This window comes from Tarenaya hassleriana, unplaced genomic scaffold (genome assembly GCF_000463585.1).
Source record: "Tarenaya hassleriana unplaced genomic scaffold, ASM46358v1 Cleome7, whole genome shotgun sequence".
Lineage (NCBI taxonomy): Eukaryota > Viridiplantae > Streptophyta > Magnoliopsida > Brassicales > Cleomaceae > Tarenaya > Tarenaya hassleriana.
Window position 1 is genome coordinate 1,197,708 of NW_010969548.1, and position 22,020 is coordinate 1,219,727.

At 38.2% G+C, this 22,020-nt stretch overlaps 3 protein-coding genes across 4 annotated transcripts; 2 read left to right on the forward strand and 1 right to left on the reverse strand.

Annotated features, from left to right (window-relative positions):
* Positions 1-3,308: 3,308 nt before the first annotated feature.
* On the forward strand, positions 3,309-10,048 carry LOC104800617 (V-type proton ATPase subunit a1). Its single transcript, XM_010523477.1, has 18 exons — positions 3,309-3,658; positions 4,148-4,192; positions 4,843-4,965; positions 5,122-5,229; positions 5,597-5,710; positions 5,799-5,972; positions 6,209-6,346; positions 6,496-6,603; positions 6,697-6,804; positions 6,907-7,055; positions 7,334-7,487; positions 7,923-8,083; positions 8,180-8,386; positions 8,508-8,691; positions 8,779-8,862; positions 8,962-9,158; positions 9,242-9,301; positions 9,476-10,048. Exons 1-18 carry the CDS (start codon positions 3,515-3,517, stop codon positions 9,684-9,686), a joined length of 2,469 nt encoding a protein of 822 aa, XP_010521779.1. The 5' UTR covers positions 3,309-3,514; the 3' UTR covers positions 9,687-10,048.
* A 126-nt stretch (positions 10,049-10,174) lies between these two features.
* On the reverse strand, positions 10,175-12,672 carry LOC104800618 (L-ascorbate peroxidase 1, cytosolic-like). The gene is made up of 9 exons (XM_010523478.1): positions 12,566-12,672; positions 11,744-11,862; positions 11,492-11,666; positions 11,336-11,401; positions 11,099-11,233; positions 10,948-11,027; positions 10,765-10,867; positions 10,596-10,654; positions 10,175-10,509 (listed from the first exon to the last, which is right to left on the reverse strand). Exons 2-9 carry the CDS (start codon positions 11,860-11,862, stop codon positions 10,494-10,496), a joined length of 753 nt encoding a protein of 250 aa, XP_010521780.1. The 5' UTR covers positions 12,566-12,672; the 3' UTR covers positions 10,175-10,493.
* A 2,320-nt stretch (positions 12,673-14,992) lies between these two features.
* Positions 14,993-21,721, forward strand: LOC104800619. 2 transcript variants are annotated; one of them, XR_002023692.1, is made up of 14 exons: positions 14,993-15,083; positions 15,877-15,975; positions 16,493-16,620; positions 16,708-16,858; positions 16,952-17,061; positions 17,240-17,323; positions 17,402-17,450; positions 17,567-17,658; positions 17,998-18,151; positions 18,263-18,342; positions 18,419-19,806; positions 20,304-20,417; positions 20,514-21,273; positions 21,507-21,721. XR_002023692.1 is itself a non-coding variant. In XM_019201050.1 (13 exons), the coding sequence occupies exons 2-13, from the start codon at positions 15,883-15,885 to the stop codon at positions 21,035-21,037; spliced, it is 2,967 nt and encodes a 988-aa protein (XP_019056595.1). In that variant the 5' UTR covers positions 14,993-15,083; positions 15,877-15,882; the 3' UTR covers positions 21,038-21,274. The 2 variants fall into 2 exon arrangements, 1 of the variants encoding a protein (XP_019056595.1); XM_019201050.1 differs by lacking the exon at positions 21,507-21,721 and having other exon boundaries at positions 20,514-21,274.
* The last annotated feature ends 299 nt before the right edge of the window (positions 21,722-22,020 follow it).

Here is a 22,020-nt window from a genome sequence, read left to right on the forward strand (position 1 = left end):
TTGGATCTGCCACGTGTCCCATCTTAATTTATTTATTTATTCATTCATTCATTGTCCCGACACCCGAATATTTTGTTCAGGATTTATGAGGAAAGTAATCCCCAACTTGCCCTCACATCTCACGACGGAGGCAGTCATATTTTCACTATTATTTTTCTCACCTCAATAAATAAGTTTTACCCGTATAATTCATATAGATGTTGTTATTTTTATTTGGTTTTAAATTCTTTATATCCCGAAATATAAGCATTATTTCGCTAAAATCGTTATTAGTTAATATTTAGATAATCTTCTATAAATAATAATAAAAAATATATTATATAATATTAAGTTAAAAAAATAAAAATGCTCGTAAGCTTTACACTCAATACATCCTATCTAGAAAATGGAGAGAAACATATTGATTTCTATTGATGAAATTTACCAAATTATTTTTAACTTTTTTGTATGATGGTAGAAACATTTAGATATATAGAGATTTGCATGGGGCCCGTGTGTCTCTTTGCTTAGTGTAGTCTATTTGTTGTGAACGTTCTCCTCCTCTACAAGCAAAGAATCATTGACAACCTACATTCTTTTTAGTCAAATTAATTATTGCGGTTATTACCCGTGACTTGGTGCCTAATTAATCTCAATTAAATACTCCTCTGTTTAAGTTTACATGTCATTTAAGGTTAAATTTTTTGGTTTAAAATAATTGACGTTTTGTTGTTTTCCATGTATTTTTATATACTTTTTTCCACTATTATCCTTTATTAATATTAATATAGCCATATGTAGGTAACAATTATTTACACGGTTTTCTATTTTTCTACCCTAATAATTATTGATCTTCGTTGATTCAATTGAAAATGAAAAAGATTTTAGTTTTGAAAAGTGTATTTTGACGGTAGTTAGATAAAATTAATTCTGATTAAATAAGGGTATTTTAGGCATAATATTTATTTCCTTAATATTTGTGCAGATGTCAAAATGTCTTGTAAAATTAGACGGAGGGAGTATTATTTTCCGTGAATATATATATATATATACCGATTAATGTTTTTTTTAAAATACAAATTGCGGAAAAAAAAATTACAAAAAAAAAGAAATCTTTTATTTGGCCATCATAGTGGAAATTAAGAATGTGAACGTCGTTGCTGCACATCACACGATCGACCTTTAAGTTAATCAAATCACTTAAGATAAAAAAAAACTAAAGTCTACTGGACAAATCATTATGGCGATATTATTTCGGAAAAAACAGTGTACTTTGGGATTCAATTCAAACCACAACACCCATGTGTTGAAAAAGGGCTCCACGTGACCAACCCCTGCATCAAAATTCCTTTGCGCCATAATTAATTAATTCCACTATTAAAATCGTAATATTCTAAAATTCTGCCAAATTTTATTTGTTATAACAACATTTTGGATCCAACTCCAAATTCATTCTAAATTCTACGATTCCATTATTCTATTCATTTGGTATATATAGCAAGTGTTCATGTCATGTCGTAAAAAAATAAAATAATGCGTGTATATGTTTTTATTTTTATTTTTAAAATGCTTAAAAGTATTTGTTTCGTGAGAGTTTGGTAACGGTTTCGGTTTCGTCCTTGTCGGGGAATAAGGACAAGAAAGAAGAAACGGCGGATATAGGAGCGACGCGGGCGTCAGCCCAAGTGTAGAACAACAAACGAGCCGTTATCAAGGATAACGTGACGTTATCTTCACCCGCTGTTTGGTTACAAGCTTATTGTTTTTCGCATCATAGGTTTGGGCCTGTTTGGTTACGTGGGCAACGCCGTGCATGCACATAACCTAATCATCACCATCTTTACGACGTCGTATTACAAAGTGTGCCCGAATTATATATGAATAACTCTGGGCCGTTAGGTTAAATAAATATGGGCCTTTAACTGCATGATCAAATATTTAGTTATATAAAGGCCCATCATATGATGGTTCAAGCCTGATCCCTTGACGCGCGCCGTTCGTTTTTTTTTTCCAGCTCTCTTTGTATTCTTTTTCGTTGCATATCAATGGCGGTGCATGCAGTTCGATTGCCGGTGACTCAGCTTCCCAACGGAATCTCCGGAAATCGGTCTGGGATCGATCGGAGACTGATCGATGTTGTTCGAATCGGTGTCGGCTATAGTTCGGGAAAACAATGACAATGGCGGAGATAATTCGCTTGGGGATCTCGAGGTGCGGAGCGTTTTGGAAGATACACCTTACGACGAATTTTCCAGAGAGTCGCCTCTGCTTCCGAGTACGAATTCGATATTCCCAGTCTCCATTGCTGTGATTTCTTCGCTTCGAGCATTTTATTCTCTGTTTCACCGAATTCTGTTTGCTGTGTAGCGTGCGTGATCGTAGGCATAACATAGAGGAATCATTGAAGGACTTGTAGATAGAGATGCGCTGAACAGTTTGTTGAGTTTTCAGGTAATTGGTATTCGCCACGAGTTTTTGATTTCCCGAGAACAAACAGAAGAAACCGGACCCTAGTCTCTGCTAATTCCAGATAACCGCATAAGTTCCATTTACTTTTCCCAAAAAAAAGGGAAAGAAAAGAAAAGGAGTTTATACAGTCTCATTTCATTCATTTGCTCTTCTTTTTTTTTTTTTTTTAAATGTAATCCCCTTTAACGAGGCTCGATTATACATGGTTGGTTGGTGTGCATTTCGGTTATTAATCGAATAATCGAGTCGAACCGAATCGAATAATCGAGTCGAAACGAATCGAATAAGACATAACCGTATCCGAACCGAATCCGACATTCAAATTAAACGGTTATGATTTCTTTAAACTCGAAAAAATCCAAATCGAACTGAACCGAACAAAAAAATAACCAAAAAACACACCGGACAATTTCTCTGAAAAAAATAAGCTTTTTACCTACACTAAACCGAAAAATAATCGAACCAAATCGAACCGAAGTTTATATAAAAACCGAATGGTTATATTTTTTCTATAATCGAAACCGAAATCCGAAATGACAGTTAGCTGTCGAAATACGAAATACGTGAGGTTGTTTTTTTTTTGTTCGAAATAAAACCACAATGACTGCTGATTGTAATTTGCAAGTGGCTCCTCCAAACTCAAAACCGATAAAGAGTAGAACCCCGAGTGAGATTAAACTGCACGCATTCCACTGCTTAACAAATAAAACGGCGAGCAGTTTGGTACCCGGTCACAGAGCGTAGAGATGAAAACGTCAAGTCTTTCACTTCAGGATTATAGGAACAACACGACGTTTTATTTTGTTTTCAACGGTGGAAAAACTGTTCATGTTGGAATTATATTTTTTTCCAAAGTGTGAAACGAGGAAAATGACGCTTCCTTCCTTCTGAAGGAGATGCCAAATGCTCATTTTCGATGGCAGTTTGCCGATAGGAAAGAAAACTGGACACTGCGTCTAATGTCTTCGACGTAAAGATTCAGATCTGATCGGAGATCTCTCTTTAATTTTCCATTACTGTTGTTTGTTTCCCGGGAAAGTGAGTGAGAAAATAAGGCTGAGAAGAGATGGAGGAGTTCCTGGACAACTTGCCGTCCATGGATCTGATGCGGTCGGAGAAGATGACTCTCGTCCAGCTCATCATCCCCGTCGAGGCTGCTCACCGTTCTGTGTCCTATCTCGGCGAACTCGGCCTCTTGCAGTTCCGCGACGTCAGTGTGACTCAGATCCGGCTCCTCCTCTTTTCCAATTTTTCAAATTCGTAGCTTTCCATGTTCTTAATTTTCTTTCTGGATGTTGAGTAATTGACGAGACGAAATTTGACTTGTCCGAAGAAAGCTGCGTAGTGGGTAGTATCTGTGTTCGATCCCGGGTGCTGCGTCACTTCGACGCTGGGTGGACTTGCTAGTGACGATTTAGAGTTAGAAGAACGTCTGAATTGCGGGATCTTCTCTTCTTTTGTTCTTGAATTTGATCGGCGTTTTCTGATTTCGTCTTGGCTTTAGCAATTATTAGATCTCCCTTGACGTTCAAACGTTCAAATTGGATTTTGTTAAAAGTATCTTTAGTGGAAGTTGCTTCATTTGAAGCGTAATGAGATACTCAGTTATCACATTTTGACTCGGGCTTATTATTCGCAGTATGTTGTTGGATTGGATGTCTAAAAAGGCTGACATTCTCTATCTTCGTTTCTTTGGCAGCTTAATGCCGATAAAAGTCCCTTCCAACGGACATTTGCTAATCAGGTATGAACACATTTTACCCTCTAATTCGATCGCATTAGAGTTCTAGAATATGGAATTTGGATGCTAAGACAGGATTAGTTGTTGCAGGCCTCTTATGTTATTTTGATGTGTCAGAGAATGTAGCTTGGTAAGGATTGCTGTAATTGTAGATGGAGTTAGAAAAAATATAACAAACTTTTGTATGTCAAAATCTGGTTTAGGGGATTTCCTCGTAAAGTATTATCTCCATTGGAGTATCGCCCTTGTTACAAAATTTTGATTTTGTTATGTCTGGATGCTTCCTTCTTAATATTTCGCCGATTTTTGGGGTTTCATTTCATAGTTTAGTTCATTTTTTGTTTCTATTCTATATTACTCATCATTGATGCCGAACTAAGTAATTGGTTTTGCTTTCTAGGTTTAGCCCGAATTTTTAGGAGCTGATGGTACCTTAAACTTGTAGAGAATAAGTATGTTGTGGGTGCTATAGTGTTTGCTCACTTAATTTTCCGTGCTAAAATGTGTCTCTTGGAATAAAACTTTGACTAGAATGATGATGATGATTAAATCTTGATTTCTACTTTTGTCTACCATATCAGGCAGGATGTAGCGAAAATTTCAGGCCCCCAATTTTTTTTTTCCTAATGTGAATGCTTGAGGGCTTTTAACAGGTAAAACGATGTGGGGAGATGTCGAGGAAGCTGCGTTTTTTCAAAGATCAAATTGATAAGGCTGGTCTAAGATGTTTACCAGGCCATGAACTGGAACCAGACATTGAACTCAAGGATCTGGAGGTTGGTTTTCAATTTTCCATATTTTTGTATATGCTGAAAAGTTTTAAATTCTATTTTCCTGTAACAGCATGCTGGTTTGTGCTTCTATTATCGGGGAATGCGATATGCTATTTCCTCAGGATTTTCTTTTGTATCTTCTATTTATTTCTTTTCCAGAGACGACTTGCTGACCATGAACATGAGCTACTGGAAATGAACTCTAACAGTGAAAAGCTATGGCAGACACATAATGAACTGCTAGAGTTCAAGATAGTCCTCCAAAAGGTAGGTTTACCTGTATTATTCTCTCTTTTGGAGCTCAAATCACACACTTAGAACCATATCCTGTTGACCTTTTCTCAGTGTAGCTAGAGCTAGGATTAGTTTTCTTTGGTTGTCTCCTTGAAGCTGCCGGAACGTCTCCTGGTTATTTGAATACAACAGTCATGGTTCTACTGTTGTATCTAGGCAACTAACTAACTGATAAAATGTTTAACATATATCATTGCTAGCCCCGTCCATGTAATAATGTTCATTGGATTCTCACTCCATTCCTTTATCAGGCTCTATCTTCATTTCTTTGCAAAGACCCTGTGCATTTGGCTGGCTTTTTATGGATATCTTTCTCATATATTGCTATTACACGATTCAGGCTGGCAGTTTCCTTGTCTCAAGTAATGCCCGTGTCGTTGGAGAGGAAACAGAATTACACGAGCATACTTTCTCAAATAATGGTTATGTTGATAATGCCTCTCTACTTGATCAGGTGCTTGCTCTTGAGATTCTGCCTACTGCTTATCCTTGTTGAAAGCTCATAACTGTGCTTCACTGAGAGATGAATTATTGATTTACAGGAAATGAGATCTCGACCTTCGAATCAATCAGGACTGAGTTTTATTAGTGGAATCATTAGCAAAGAAAAAGTTCTTAGGTTTGAGAGGATGCTGTTTCGTGCAACAAGAGGCAATATGCTTTTCAACCAAGCTCCTGCTGACGAGGAGATCATGGATCCTGCAACAACACAAATGGTTATTTTAATTTTCTCATACTCTTATTTATGTTTTTCCCATATATTCTTTTTTCTTGAACTTGGAAGATGTGTCTCAGTCATTTTTATTACATAATCTACCAATAACAAGAAAAATGATGCTATTCAGTTGCAAATGGTTTGAGCTTGGATGCAACCTTCAAGCTATTGAGACACGAGAACAGACTATAATGATGTCTGAGATGCATATTTTACTGACCAGTCGAACTCTTGCAGGTGGAGAAAATTGTATTTGTAGTATTCTTTTCTGGGGAGCAGGCAAGGACAAAAATATTAAAAATATGTGAAGCATTTGGTGCAAATTGCTATCCTGTGCCAGAGGATACGACAAAGCAGAGGCAGCTTACAAGGGAAGTAAGTTGATCACGCCAAAATTTCTCCTTTATCTAAAGATTTGTATATTGGTTTTTCCTAGTGTGCTTGAAATAGATTTTAACGTACTTTGATTTGCACTTGTGCTGTGATTATGTTTTTCCTGAAATACCAAGGTTTCTGGTTTATAGGTTTTGTCCCGGCTTTCTGATCTGGAAGCCACTTTGGATGCTGGAACACGCCATCGTAACAATGCCCTTACTTCTGTAGGGTACCATTTGACTAAATGGATGAGCATGGTAAGAAATAGCTTCACATCTTCTCTTTTCTTATGTTTTCTCGTCGGGAAGATACTTATGAGCATTCGTGATTGAGATGTTTATTATTGCTAGGTACGGAGAGAAAAAGCTGTCTACGATACATTAAATATGCTAAATTTTGATGTAACCAAGAAATGTCTTGTTGGAGAAGGCTGGTGCCCAACATTTGCTAAAACCCAAGTATGCTACCATATTCTTTTTCATTATACTTTTTTCGTTTGTGCAATTTGGTGCTTTATAATATCTTTGCTAATGCAATCCATCTTACAATTAAACAATCAGATTCAGGAGGTCCTACAACGTGCCACTTTCGACATCAATTCACAGGTGGGCGTAATATTTCATGTGATGCAAGCGGCCGAATCGCCTCCTACTTATTTCAGAACAAACAAGTTTACAAATGCGTTTCAGGAGATTATTGATGCTTATGGGTAAGTTCAACCCTTGAATACTATTGGCATGTTCCATGAAAGAAAAATCTCATCCTGTTACTGCAGATGCATGGTCCAGTGTTTTCACCGGTGAACATCCATTATTATGAAATAGTCAGCTCCTGTTTGCCAGAGTTGAACTTTTCTGTACTTCTCTTTTTGGTAGATTGACTGTAATTTTTGCAAGATTTGGTGAAGTTATTTATCTTTCTCATCACCATTGTCAATTTATTCTGCAATCTCGTCTCACATCTCCTTGAACGATGCTTGTGGCGCAGTGTTGCAAGATATCAAGAGGCAAATCCTGCAGTTTATTCAGTTATAACGTATCCCTTTCTTTTTGCTGTAATGTTTGGGGATTGGGGTCATGGAATATGCTTGTTGTTAGGAGCTCTGTACCTTCTAGCTCGTGAAAGAAAGCTAAGCACGCAGGTATGTTTGCCAACACTTCGACTAGAAAGCAGTGAGCATATCGATTGTTACCATGATTTGTTTCTCCAGGATTGATCTAAAAATCCTGAAAATTGCAGTGCTTGTATTGATTTTTTACCTTATGGTTTTTAAGTGAGCTGCTTCCGTATTTATTATGCAGCTTCATGTGCTTTCAATGTGTCATTTTTGAATTCGCAAACTGTAGTAAATGCCTGCGTGTATCTTATTAGCCAAGTTGAACCTCTTTTCCCAGTTTAGAGGATTAGTGATTTTTAGTTGTAAATAGTATTGGTAATGAATTCTACTTAAGTGGACATCTACTTTAACCATATGTTCTCACTTGTGTTGTAATGATAATCGAGGAAAGAAAACTCACTTCATCAGCCTCCTACGATTCTTCTACCTATGATATGGTGTTTGTCTTGTCTTTACCAGAAACTCGGTAGCTTTATGGAAATGCTCTTTGGAGGCCGTTATGTACTCCTTCTGATGGCGCTATTTTCGATTTATTGTGGGCTTATCTACAATGAATTCTTCTCAGTTCCTTTTCACATCTTCGGTGGTTCTGCTTACAAGTGTAGAGATACAACCTGTAGGTCTGTATTATTTTAGGCTTTGATGTTTCGATTTGACAAGTGCACGGTCTTATCATTTTGAGTTGCTATAAATATTCACCTTGTTTTTCTTACCAGCGACGCTCATACGGTTGGTTTGGTCAAGTACCACAACACATACCCTTTTGGGGTAGATCCTAGTTGGCGTGGGAGTCGGTCGGAACTGCCTTTCCTAAACTCTTTGAAGATGAAGATGTCTATTCTGCTGGGTATTTCCCAGATGAATCTGGGAATTATATTAAGTTTCTTCAATGCACGCTTCTTTGGCAGCTCACTGGACATAAGGTTTGTGGCCTTTCTCACAGATTGTGGCATGTCCTCCAACTGAATATTTTCAGTGTTCCTTCCAAAGGAAATACACAAGACAATAAATAGTAGCTCTCCCACCTTTGTGGCGCATTTTCAGGTATCAGTTTGTGCCGCAGATGATATTCCTTAATGGCCTTTTCGGGTATCTTTCGTTGCTTATCATCGTCAAGTGGTGCACTGGTTCTCAAGCGGACTTGTATCATGTGATGATCTACATGTTTTTGAGCCCCACTGATGATCTCGGTGAGAATCAGTTGTTCTGGGGCCAGCGTCCACTTCAGGCATGGTTTCCTCTCTTATACCCACTGCTTCTACTGCTTCTGCTTTGCCCTTATCCTTCTTGACACTCTCCCGATACAATTCCGCAGATCGTGTTGTTGATTTTGGCATTAATTGCAGTCCCGTGGATGCTTTTTCCGAAACCGTTTGCCCTGAGAAATATGTACATGGAGGTAACCGCGGTTTAGGAATTTGCTGGGCCTGTTCTCATTTTCATTCTCATGATTCACGGTCTCCTCCCACTGGGTTGATAACCGATGGAAATTTTCCAGAGATTTCAAGGTCGTTCTTATGGATTACTCGGAACTTCTGAGGCGGATCTCGATGTAGAATCAGACCCTGCAAGGGACCATCATCATGAAGAGTTTAACTTCAGCGAGATTTTTGTACATCAATTGATTCACTCCATAGAGTTTGTTCTAGGTTCAGTTTCTAACACAGCCTCTTACCTTCGGCTTTGGGCTCTTAGGTAACACCCACCGATTCTCTTTCTGCTCCTTTACTGACCAACTAAGTTCCCTGTGTTGATTCTATCCCTTGTTGGTTTTGCAGTTTGGCACATTCGGAATTGTCAACTGTCTTCTACGAGAAAGTTCTTCTTCTTGCCTGGGGGTAAGTTTAAGTTATTTATTTACCACGTGCTTATTTCTCTTCCATTGATACTACTATATCTTACATCCATTTCGTCCGGAAACAGAATCAATCTTGTCTGGTAATAAATCGTTGGAGGGTTTAGGTCGAATTTTTCTGATTCCGTAACGGGTGCGCTACTACCGATTTATGCAGATACGATAACGTATTCATCAGGCTAATAGGGCTAGCGGTTTTTGCATTCGCCACGGCCTTCATACTCCTAATGATGGAAACCCTAAGCGCATTCCTCCACGCACTGCGTCTTCACTGGGTGGAATTCATGAACAAGTTTTACAGCGGCGACGGCTACAAGTTCAGACCATTCTCCTTCGCGTTAATCTCCGACAACAACGACGACGAGTAAAATCCTCTTTTACCAAATGCCCAATAGGCTTCATCATCATATAGCAAAGGTACACAGACACACCCACACCCCCTTTGCCTCCATTTTTTTAGAGCCATAGCAAAGAAAAAACGGCTTTTTGACCAAAATATATTGAATATTATAGTACATGCTTGGCCTTTTGTTACTAGTTTCCAGATGCAGAACGAACAGATGGGGTAACTTTCCTATACACACACAACCCCTCTCTATTATTGATTTTGGAACACTACATACTGTTTCCTTTTTTCTTTATATATAAATTTTTTTTTACAATTTGGGTTCCTTGTAAGAAGCTTGTCACTGAGAACTCTACTATTTGATGGATAACCATACTTAGTATATATATATTTCTTTCTCCAACTGTTTGGAGCCATGGTTATATTGCAGCCACTGACTCTCTTCAGTGGTCGACTGAAAAGAAATTAATACATCCGAGTAAATTAAAAGGAAAATGCAGTTCAAAGACATTGGGAAGCCCTGTGTCACCAGCCACTGTCTAAACAATAACATCATCAACAGGGTCATTTTTCTTGCGTAAAATAGCATTTTGGGAAATATTTTTGTTTTTACAACGTCACGCGGCGCATCAGCCGGGAAGGCGAATGGTGGGTAGCACTCTAACTAACTACGTTTGATCGCTCAGTCTTTTTGAAAAGGCGAGAGGGAGAGCTTTAACCAATGAGAAGACGTTTTTATTCATCAGGGAGTCGAAGCAATGCCTGTTGATAACAAAGTAAACGGCTGAAAAATCCGGAAGGAGAGAGAAAGGACAGCGATAGATCCTCTTCAAGCGTCGGCGAACCTGCATGCAAATCAACAAAACATCAAAACCTAGATCCTAATGTGCCTCTGCGTAAGAAACAGAGGAGAGAGAGAGAGGGCGAATACCCGAGCTCAGAGAGCTTCAAGTGTGCCTCTGCGTAATCACCAAAGAATGCGTCCTCGTCCTGAATCACACAAAGACACATTGGACAACAACAACAACAGTATTTATGGGCTCCAATGTATAAATGTTGAGTGACAGTATCGAAATATAAGAGAACGCGAGAAAGCTTACGGCAGCATATTTCTCGACGAGAGGACGGAAGACGGTGTCGGACAGAAGAGCCTTGTCCGAGGGAAGCTGAAGAAGCCCTTCCTTCTCTCCACTCACAAGTTCCCTGAGACAAACGACAGTTTCATCCACTGGAAAATGTTCGAAACTTGATCCTGGTTTCAAAAAAGGAGGACAGAACTTTACTTGAAGTAGGAGTTGTCGAAGATGAGAGGGTTAGCAGTCCATGGACCCTCGAACCCAGACCTGTCCTTGTGGCACCTTCCCTGCATGAAACCAAACACATCAGAAACCGGACAACTTCCACACAGTTGGGAGAGTTAAGAAGGAAACAGACCAGGGTGTGGCCACCGGAAAGTGCAACAATGTCCTTGTCTGACAGACCCATCTGCTTGACAAAGACATCCCTCAAGTGGTCACATCCCTTGGTTGCGTCCGGAAGACGACCCTCAGGAGGTGGCTCGGGCTTGTCCTGAGACCAAGACAAGGCCTTACATTATAACAAGCAGAGAACAACACAAACAACTTGGAGGACAGAACATCTCAAATGGAACAAGCAGAAGCCATGACTAACCTCTCTGCCAGGGTGGAATGGTACTTCAGGACCGCCCGTAACCTCAACAGCGACAACACCAGCAAGCTGAGACATCATGAGCCACAAACAAAAGTACATAGTCATCACAATGCAAGAGTTGAGAACAAACGAAACAACTCTTTGACAAGGGTTTACCTGATGAAAATCGGCATGAGAGATGGTAGGGAACTGCTCCTTGATGGGATCCAACAACCTAAGGGCAATGACGATACCGTTGTTGGCACCATGAGCTTGCTCGGCAGAGAACCTCATGGTACCGAAGGGACCCCCTGTCTTTGAGCCGCAATCGAATGTTCCAGCGGAGTGCCACCTACAAGAACACAACCCCCAATCCGACAATCTGACACGAACTCAGAAAGAAGCCGGAGCATTAAACTGGTCACTTACGCGAGACGGAGCATTAAAGGAGCACAACCCTTCTCAGCGATCAAGCCTCTGAGCTTTCTCTTGCATTTCTCAACCGCCTGCTTGTAGTCCTCGCTCACAACTGGGTAGTTCTTCGCCATCTTTGCAATGGGAGAACAAAAAAAAATCCATGAATCCCACAGGCAAACCATGGCAATATACAAACTACGGTCAAATCGCTTAAACCAAGAGAGAAAGCTACTCAACACTGAGGCAGACATATCATCATTCCCCCAAACAGATAAAAGATAAGAAAAAGGATTTAAGATCTGTCTTAGGGGGCTTCAAACTGAGAATCTAAATCTACACGACAGATTGTGGCAAAGTTCCGTAAGAGTACGACGAGCAATAAACCAAAATAAATCATCGTTTCTCCCAAATACACAGAGAGACAGGAACTTGCGACGAAAACAAGTTTTCTGTCGGACAGAACAAGAAAGAAAGAACGCACACAGATCGTGAACGGAACCATCTGCAGTCAGAAGCTACACGATATGACGACAATACATGTTCAAGCCCACCGCCACGAAATCAGCGGAACAACGACACATTTCCACATTTTTGCATAAAAAAAAACATGCACCCAAAAAGATATCGAGAAAATAAATCACAAATGATTGATCAAACAGGTGAAAAACAAAACAGGAAACAGAGATCGTATCGTATAAACGACGCCGAAACCAATGAACCAGAATCCAAACACACAAACAGATCACCCAAACGATTTCACAGAGATCAAAACTACAGAGAATGCCGTAACAATCGACAGAGGAAACGAAGACAAGGCAGGAGATCGAAGACAACCTTAAGAGAGACCACGAAACGAGACAATGAGTAGAGCGAGTGGTTTCCACGAGCCGAACACGAGATCGAACAATAAAACAGGACTTCAGATATAGATCGGCTCTAGCCTCTAGGTTCCCAGTATATTTATACAGGCCGTTCGATGAGTTAGATCGTGCGGTCAGTATTCTTGATTAGATCAACGGTTTTGATTTTTCTCCCGATCGGGAAATCAACGGTTCGTGTGGTAGAAATATCAAAAGTTTTTTTTTGAATTTTGACTTTTAACGAATTACGAAAATAGCCTCGGAAGATATAACGGACGTGCCTTTTTTAGTGGCGTTTTCGTTACTTCGGGTGTGTCTAAAAAAGGGTGTGTATCGTATGCACGTGTGAACGCGTTCAGGCATAGAATATTCCATTAAGCTTGTGGTGTGGTGACGTGGCACATTTTTGAATTCTTTAACGTTGTATGATGTATAGTAGCCAATTGAAACACGCCACGTGTGGGAATAGAACTTTTCGCCACTTAGGATACGCGTGCATTTATATGTTCTTTTTCTAAATAAACCCCGTTTCGTTATAATTTTATCATGATCTGAATGGCGTTGGTTTTTTTTAATTTATTTATCAAAACAAAATATTTGTTTCCTAATATTATATTACTAATACATTAAATCAGTGAATAAATAGTTATGAAATATGGAAGGTGATAAGAGTAAATAATCTTATAAAGGCATATACCTAAATGTGATAACTATATCTTATATTTTATAATAACACCTAAACAATTAAGAAAAGGAAAAAAAATTATCTATTTGAATATTTATTTTAATCTAAAAAATTATGAATTTTTAAAATATCTAAAAGAATATATCTTTTTTATATAAAACACTTTTTTTCAAGTTTGATAATTTTTTAGAAATTTATAAAAAAATTGCTTAAAAACTTATTTAAAATTATCAATATACAAAAATCTAAACAAATGTTGTATTGTAAATCCAAAAAAATAATTAATCCATCTATTTAAACCATAACCAGCTTAAAAAATATATAATTATAATAATTTATTAGTACAAATACATTTAAGTTGACTTAAAGTAAATTAAATATAAAAATAAATTTTTTATATTTTTAATTACACATTTTATAACGTGTAATATGATCGAAATATTAAATATATATTTTTTTTTAAATAAAATTATTTAAATTTTAAATAATTATTTTTAAAAAAAATTATTAAGGATGTCTTTTCGAAAAATTATTACTATATTCATTATTAATTTATTATATTCTGCAAATATTTTTGTCCTTTTTAGACGAGATGAGATCAAACGGCGAAAGAGAAGAGGTAAGTTTCGTCGAATATATCTTTTCAGAAAACTTATTTTTTTCAAATAATATTTAGTAGAACTAGAAGTCCTCATTATTTATTTAAAATATATGTGCCGATTATATTGTCATCGTTTTCAATGGTATATGCACCAAAGCATAACTGTAAAGAAAATACATTTATCGAATTCAAGTTTACCAAAACAAAAAAAGAAGAAGTAATATTAGTAAAAAAATCCTAATAAAAAAATGAAATCATATCCTATCAAACAAATACTGACAAACACGAAAGTAATTATATTTCAATGATAATATAATAGATTCGTTCAAAAGATAAATACTATTTCAAATGGAAATGATGACAATTTATTTTATTGATAGATTATTGGTTTCAATGTAAAAAAACAAAGCTAATAATATAAGATAGACTATGTATTATAGATAATTCTTTAAAGGTTAAAAGTAGATATCTAAATACTTTAAACTATTTAACACCAATATTTTAAATATATTAATAATGATCTAATAAATCTGTTAAATTAAAATATACATTCTAACACGATAGTAAAATAATATTTTTAAAATTATATTATGAAAAAATTAGTTAAGATTGATTTTAAAATTATACTATTTTATTGAATTTTCAAATAAAAAAACTCTTATACCTAATTCCTATTATATTATATTATATTTAAAATCCCAATTAAAAAAAAGCCGTCAACTCAAAATTGTATACAAGCAAGAATATAACATTTTACCAAATTCATGAACTTGCCCTTCTAATCCGAGAAAGACAACTCATTTCACCAAGACAATAAACATGAAAATTAATTAATAACCAAAAGTATAAGGTCTTCGAGAAAAACCCGGTTCAATTAAAACCGGTTCGACCCACACCTGCTTCTAAATTAACCCGAGAGGACCGATTCCAAAGTCTCACGTACCAGAGATAGTTGACACGTGTCACTCGAATACGGGAATCGAGTGTCCGTTACGAGAGAGTTAGACTATAGTGGCATATCCCGTAAATACGTCGAGAATCGAGGAGTATTATGGAACTCCATAATTTTTTAAAGAGGGAAAAATATTTAAAGAGAAAAAAAAAACCAGCAAAAGAAACATCAATCCGGCCAGTTTTGTCTCCCGAAGATCTTCGTCTGCTGTTTCTGCGAATCTCATTTCATCGAACCTTAATCTCTTCGAAACTGTTTGTGTCCTTCATCTCTATCTCTATCTATATATCTATGTGTTTGCCTTTGGAGTCTGTTTCTCGAACCCTAATGTGGGGATATTAGGGTTCTTAATCGTCGAACTGGGAGGAGAGGAGAGAATCCCCAAATCGATTGTCGGTCTTAGTTTTCCAAGTTGGATTTCAAAGACATGACGTTTTGGTCCGATTCTCGATAGCCGATTGTGTCTGGCTTTTAACTTATAGTCTTATAGGATTCTTTTTTGTGGGCTTTCACGTATGGTATGGGCACCTTTTTTTTTCTTTTTTTCTTTTAAAAAAAATCTTTGATAATCTTTCATGGGGGGGGGGGTTATCTGAACTTCGATCGAATTCGTTTTTTTTTTGCCAACCATTTAGAGTTTGCATCACAGTGTATTATATCAGTAGGTGGTGGATTATGACTTAGGTCACAGTGTATTGTATAGTGAATTTGGAGTGAGATGAGTTAGCAATTGAAATTAAACCTTTTAAACAAATGATGCATCCACGTTGGGTTTGAGAGTGGAAAAGACTTTGCTTTGGTGTTGCCTTACAATTTTGTTCTTTGGTTTATGGTCAAGTTTCTTCTTGCCCTTGGTTTCAGCAAGCCTTTTCTTTGCATTTGGTTTTGGCTTGACACTCTTTCCCTTGGCTTTTGGTTAAATTTCCTCTCTTGACAGTGCTTTAGTCATTTTATCATTCAATGCTCTAGTCTTATCGAAGTATCTTCTGCAATTCTTTGAACTTTTTGGAATTTGCTCATACTGATGTGTTGTATTTCCTTATCTAGGCAACCATGAGTGATGAAGGAGAAAGGTCTTGTCCTCTTTGTGATGAGGAGATGGACTTGACTGATCAGCATCTGAAGCCTTGCAAATGTGGCTATCAGGTTGAAGGCTACTTTCGCCCTATGTTTTGTGTTTGTTGCCGTATGCGTTGGGTAATTGTTGAAAAAACATCTTCTAAGTTTGAGACTACACTGTTGGCTGTCTTAGCTCCTTGGCCGCTGTGATCAGATGTTATCTTCTTTGTTTCTCATTCTTTGAAATTCCAAACAAAGCAGTCTTACGAATTTGAGTTCCTGTTGATGCTATATGTTTTATAGTTATGCGCGCATGCTGTGAGAAATATCTTCAATTCTATGAATAATTAGTTGTATAGTTTACTCCAAAGCTGCATGAGACATCATGACATGCTTCTTTCTTTGGTTGTATCAAAGTATTATGTGTTTTTCCATCTTGACTATCACTCTGTAATTTGGAGAAAGATTGGTTTTAAGAGCACGTTGTCTGGCTAAGCATCTTGTATTTGATGTGAAGTGCACCCATGCATAAGCTACATTTAGGGCTTGTACCTGGATGATTCACCTTATGTTACCTTTTTTACAACATCTGTGCTTGATGCAGATATGTGTTTGGTGTTGGCATCATATCATAGAGATTGCCGAGAAAGATGAGACAGAGGGTCGATGTCCTGCATGTCGAACCCCTTATGACAAAGAAAAGGTTGTAGGCATGGCAGTTAAATGCGAGAGGTGGGTTTAAAGCTGACTATGAATCTTTATTTTCTGTAAAATGTTCTTACATTTGCTCTCTATTTATTCTCTTCTTGATGGTACCAGATTGGTTGCTGAAGTTAACATGGAGCGGAAAAAGTCACAGAAGGCTAAGCCTAAACCTTCTGAGGGAAGGAAACAACTCAGCAGTGTGAGAGTGATTCAAAAAAATCTGGTTTACATAGTGGGCTTGCCTCTTGATCTAGCAGATGAAGATGTAACTCTGCCACCCGACCATATGTGCACTCTCAAAAGTACTTTCTCATTTCTTGTTAAGCAAATTTGATGGTATTAATATGGAATTTTGCAGCTTCTCCAGCATACAGAATACTTTGGTCAATATGGGAAAGTGCTAAAGGTATCAATGTCTCGAACTGCAGCTGGGGTTGTCCAACAATTTCCCAACAATACTTGCAGTGTGTATGTATCTGGATACTTAATTTATTCCTTCAATGTTATCTGGATGCTGATGTGCTACTTTTTGTGAAATTATGTAGTTAATTCTATTTTGGTCTATTTTGACTTGCTATGCTTTTTCCACATTTCATTGTGTTAACCTTTACCTTTTTCCTTGTCTTCTGCAAAATTAATTGCTCAGATATATTACTTACTCCAAAGAAGAGGACGCAATTCGATGTATCCAGTCTGTACATGGATTTGTTTTGGATGGGAGATCTTTGAAGTATGTGGTGTGTCCTTTTCTTGAATATCTGTTTTATTGTGATTTTATTCAACTTCTGACGTTTTTTTTAATCTTTAGGGCGTGTTTTGGAACAACTAAGTACTGTCATGCATGGCTGAGAAATGCGGTATGCAGATTTGTTCTTGCTTCTGCTTATCAGATTCCTTCTGGGTGCATAAAATAATTTTTCAAAATCAGAAAAGCATTTAATAGGGATTATGGATATTTTTTTTGGCTGTCCAGCCTTGCACCAATCCAGATTGCCTTTATTTGCATGAGATTGGTCCACAAGAGGACAGTTTCACAAAAGATGAGATCATATCAGCTTACATGAGGTAAATCGATAAAAATGTCCCCCAAAACCTCTTTGCTTCATGATTCAAGGGCACCTCGCCGGCATTTTATTTCCCTGTAATGCTGATAGTAGGGTTCTGTTCGATGCTTTTGTGTGTCAAATCTGAAATTTTGTGAGCGAAATGTATTGTAGAATAGTTGTTATTAAAGTGTCTTACAGCTGTCTTAGTATGCACAATTCATTTGTTCACAAATAAGGACTCACCGAACTTTTATGTGTCTTCACAGTAGTAAGGATTTGATTCTGCATCCGCTCTTTTCTTCTGCTCAGTCTTTTGTACTTCTGTCGTGATCAACTAACACATTTGGTGTTTTAAAAGGAGTAAAGTCCAACAGATTACTGGTGTGACAAATAATTTGCAGCGCCGAGCAGGGAGTATGTTACCTCCACCAGTGGATGATTATTGCGATAATAATTATATTGCTAAGACAAACCCAAAAGATGTTTCAAGCGCAAGTTATACCCAGCTTGAGGTTCTTTCCTATTGTTCTATTCTCCAAGTACCACTGGATTGTGTTGCTTTTTACCTTATTGATAAGAATGTGATCCCATTCATTTATTTTCTTTCTTTTTTGTCTTGGCAGAGCACACAAAGTGTTCTTAAAAGTTCTCCTCCAAACGGCAGCTCTGGCAAGTCTGTTACTCTTCCTGCTGGAGCCTCATGGTATGCTGTTTTCTTATGTAGCCTTTGGTACGTTTGCTAGGTTGCTTGGTCTGAAATATGCACATTCATTTTTCAGGGGAATGCGTTCCTCAAGCCAGCCTCCAGTACCAAATTCTGGCTGTTTAAGCAAGCCCTTAAAAGGGAAACCTGGTGTTTTATCTGCGGTTGCAAACACAACTCAGATGACCACATCTCATAGTGATGTGTTAAAGAAGCCAGCTCTAGAGGAGAATCGGATTTCACATGGAAATGCTAAACAGGAGTTATCTATCCCTTCAAAACAGGGAGCCCTTTTGGATGTTCGAACTGGGTTGCTTGAAAAGCGTTGCTTACTTGATAGAACCCAGAGCAGTAATAAAGGAGCGTTAGTATCTGCAACTGTGGATGATAGTAGAGTTGTTACTGAGCCATCAAATTGTATAGAATCTTTGGAACATGCTTTTTCGACTTGTAGACCTTTGCCTTCAGATGGAAATGAAAAAGTTAACGGAAGAATACAGAACGTAACAATCCAGGTTGCATCCGTGACTGCAGACAAGGGTGTTGTGGATGACCATAATGGGCTAACAAGATCTGATAGCTGTCTTATTTATAACAATGCTTCCCTAAAGTCACCTCGTGTGGAATTGTCCCAAGAGCATTGTACCGAGGAAAAGAGGGAAGTTTTGCCGTTGCAGAATTCTGGTAGATCTGATACATTGGCAAGAGCGGAAATGGATGTAGGAGCTGATGTGGTGTCTCCATTTGTAATGGGTGCAGACCCTGGAATCGAGGATGGTGTATTATCGCTCAACAGACGACTCAGGGATCTGGAGGTTGATAGCTGTCCAACCAATGTGGCCCATACATCTAGTTCAGTACATGTTGCGAATCATATGCAGTCTTGTTCAAATGACAGTGGGTTTGTTCCCTCATTTGGCGGTAGAGGAAGTGATATGTCACACATTTCACATGGATATATTGATAAGCCAATTGTTGGGACCTCTTGTGTAAATGGCAGAAGCCTTGAGCATTCTACTTGGTTTCCCGAGAACGTACGAGAGACAAAGCGAATTGGAAACCTGTTCCTTGAATCACAAAGAAACTCTACTAGTGCAATAGATGACAGTGTAATTGCAAATATATTGTCCTTAGACCTGGGTGAATCCCTAAATTCACCTCATAACTTGGCGAAGCTATTGGGGTCTACCGACGGAGAGGCTAAGTCTCTTAAGCTTCCCAGTTCCTGCAAAGTTCAGAATAATCAATCGAGATTTTCTTTTGCAAGGCAAGAGGCGTCCAAGGATCAATCTTTTGAGTCGTGTAGCTTCTTCAACAAGATGTCGCATGGCAATGGTTTATACCAGGATTTTGCAGATAGGTGTGATCCTCGTGTAGAGAAGCTTGGAATGCACTGTGGTCTCCCATCCGGTTATCTGAAGGGATTCAATTCAGTTACTGGGAATACTGCAGTATCCTCATCTGGTATGCTTTCCTACTGATTATCAATTTTTCGTCCTTTTCTTATATCGTGAAATGCACCTGGGACTGTTGCTTTAGCCATGTGTTTCCATACAACGAGTTGTCCTACCAACCTGATACTTCCTAGTAAGCTGTTGCTTACTTTTTAAGGGGATGTCATACGAATGTCCTCACTTATATGGATATCAACGTTTCCCACTTATCGCTAATTCCTAATCAGAACAATGTTTCTAATATTTAACAACAGGTTAAGCATATGTGACATGAATGCCATGGTTTGCAGCCCATGTGTCCGCATTTTCTCTATGACAATACAGAATTATCTTTTTAGTTCTTCTGCTGAACATGTTTTGTATTGTAAGAATACTTATCGCTCTTTCCTGTATAATGTTGTTCTTGCCCCCTGGATAGTGGTGTCCTGAATGCATGCTTACCCGCATTTTGTTGACTTTGGAAGGTGTGTTCATTGAGTTTCTATGTGATATGATTCTGTCTTGTAGCTCTTTCAAAATCTCCGGTTTCAGCACCTCCTGGATTTTCAGTTCCAAGTCGAGCTCCTCCGCCAGGCTTCTCATCAAATGGGAGAATAGGGCAGACGATTGGTGATTTAGCAGGTGGTTTACCTTTTTATTTACTTCCCTGAAGTACTATCACCTTGTGTCTCTATTTCCAGATAGCCTGAAAATCTGTTGTTGTTGTTTTACTTGCAGGGAACCGTCTTTTCGGAGCATCATTATTAGGAAATTCATATCAGTCGCCTCGAGTTGAAAATATCTGTGGTGTTGGGGATATTGAACTTATGGATCCTGCCATTTTGGCAGTTGGGCAAGGTAGATTTCAAGCTGGCCTTCAGAATGCTAGCCTAGATTTGAGACTAAACTTTCCGGGAAATGTAAGCACTTTTGGAAACGAGGCAAAGCTTCAACAACTGCTAATGCAGAACCCTCTATCTTCACATCAGAACTTCAGATTCCCGAGTCTGGGTGATGGTAACCTCTCCCTCGGCGATTCTTTGGGGATGTCATCAAGGCGAACAGATCAATCTCAAGGAAGTAGTTTAACACCCCCATTTGCCCAACTCTCTCTTCAACAGTCCTCTAAAACCTTGCTCTCGCCAACGCCAAATGATCACTATGGGTGGACTAATGATATCCAGGGTGGAAACAGGCATGACATGATAGATCTCCTCCGAAATGAAAGGCTGGGTCTTAACCAGTTGTATGGTAACTATTAAGGGCCAGCTCTTCAGACGCCTAGTTCAAGAGACATCTACAACGGTAACTACGGGGTTTGATACTCTTTTCAGACTGTATTCCCATACATCAGGAACATCACTGGATGGCTTAAACCTCGTTGTTGTACTGGCTGGCTGCTCTGCTCGGGAAGACGTGTGTAATCACCTCTTTGCCATTATAAGGCATTATGGTGGTGACTTTTGCAACTTGCTGGGTGCTCGGAAACCGGACTAAGGTTTGGCTGTACCAATTTGCTACTTATGCCTCGCGCTTTTAGCATTCATGATCCTTCAGTACCTAAGATTTTCCAGTTCCCTGTGTTGTGGAAAACATGTCATATATGATAGAGAGCCCAAATGGATCCTGTCGGGATATGAGAGAACTGGATTTATACCTCCTTTTTGTTGTCATTACTTGTGAGAAAACATACTGAGCAAGTTGCATGGTTTTTGTTTTTTAATTGTGCAGGAGAAGAAGCTACAATTGATGGAAATGTTGCGGCTGAAGAAGGGCTTTCTCTACGTGACTTTAACTCAAGAGGAGGCTAGGCCTTCTTCATACTCTGTTTAGTAAAAAAAAAAATCTCATTGTGTAAATAAATTAAAAGCTGAAACTTTGATGGGAGAAAATGTTGCTGTGTGAAAACATTATATTAAATGTGAGACATGCGTATGTCTTCTTTTGGGCTGCTGATTTTTACTTATTTAGTTATTTTAGCAGCCTTTTAGATTATTATTTTGGAATATATATTATATATGTCTGTTTGTGTGTCTTGTAGGGGTGGTCATTTCGGAAAACGGTTCGGATTCGGGACGGAATGGATCGGTTCGGTTCTTTCGGTTTTACAAAAATAGGTATCAATCGGGTTTTTTATTGTATTCGGTTCAGTTCGGTTACGGATTTTATTAAAAAAATGATAGATTTTCTTTAAAAATATTCGGTTTTTCGGGATTTTTAAAGTTCGGTTCGGTTCCGGGAAAAT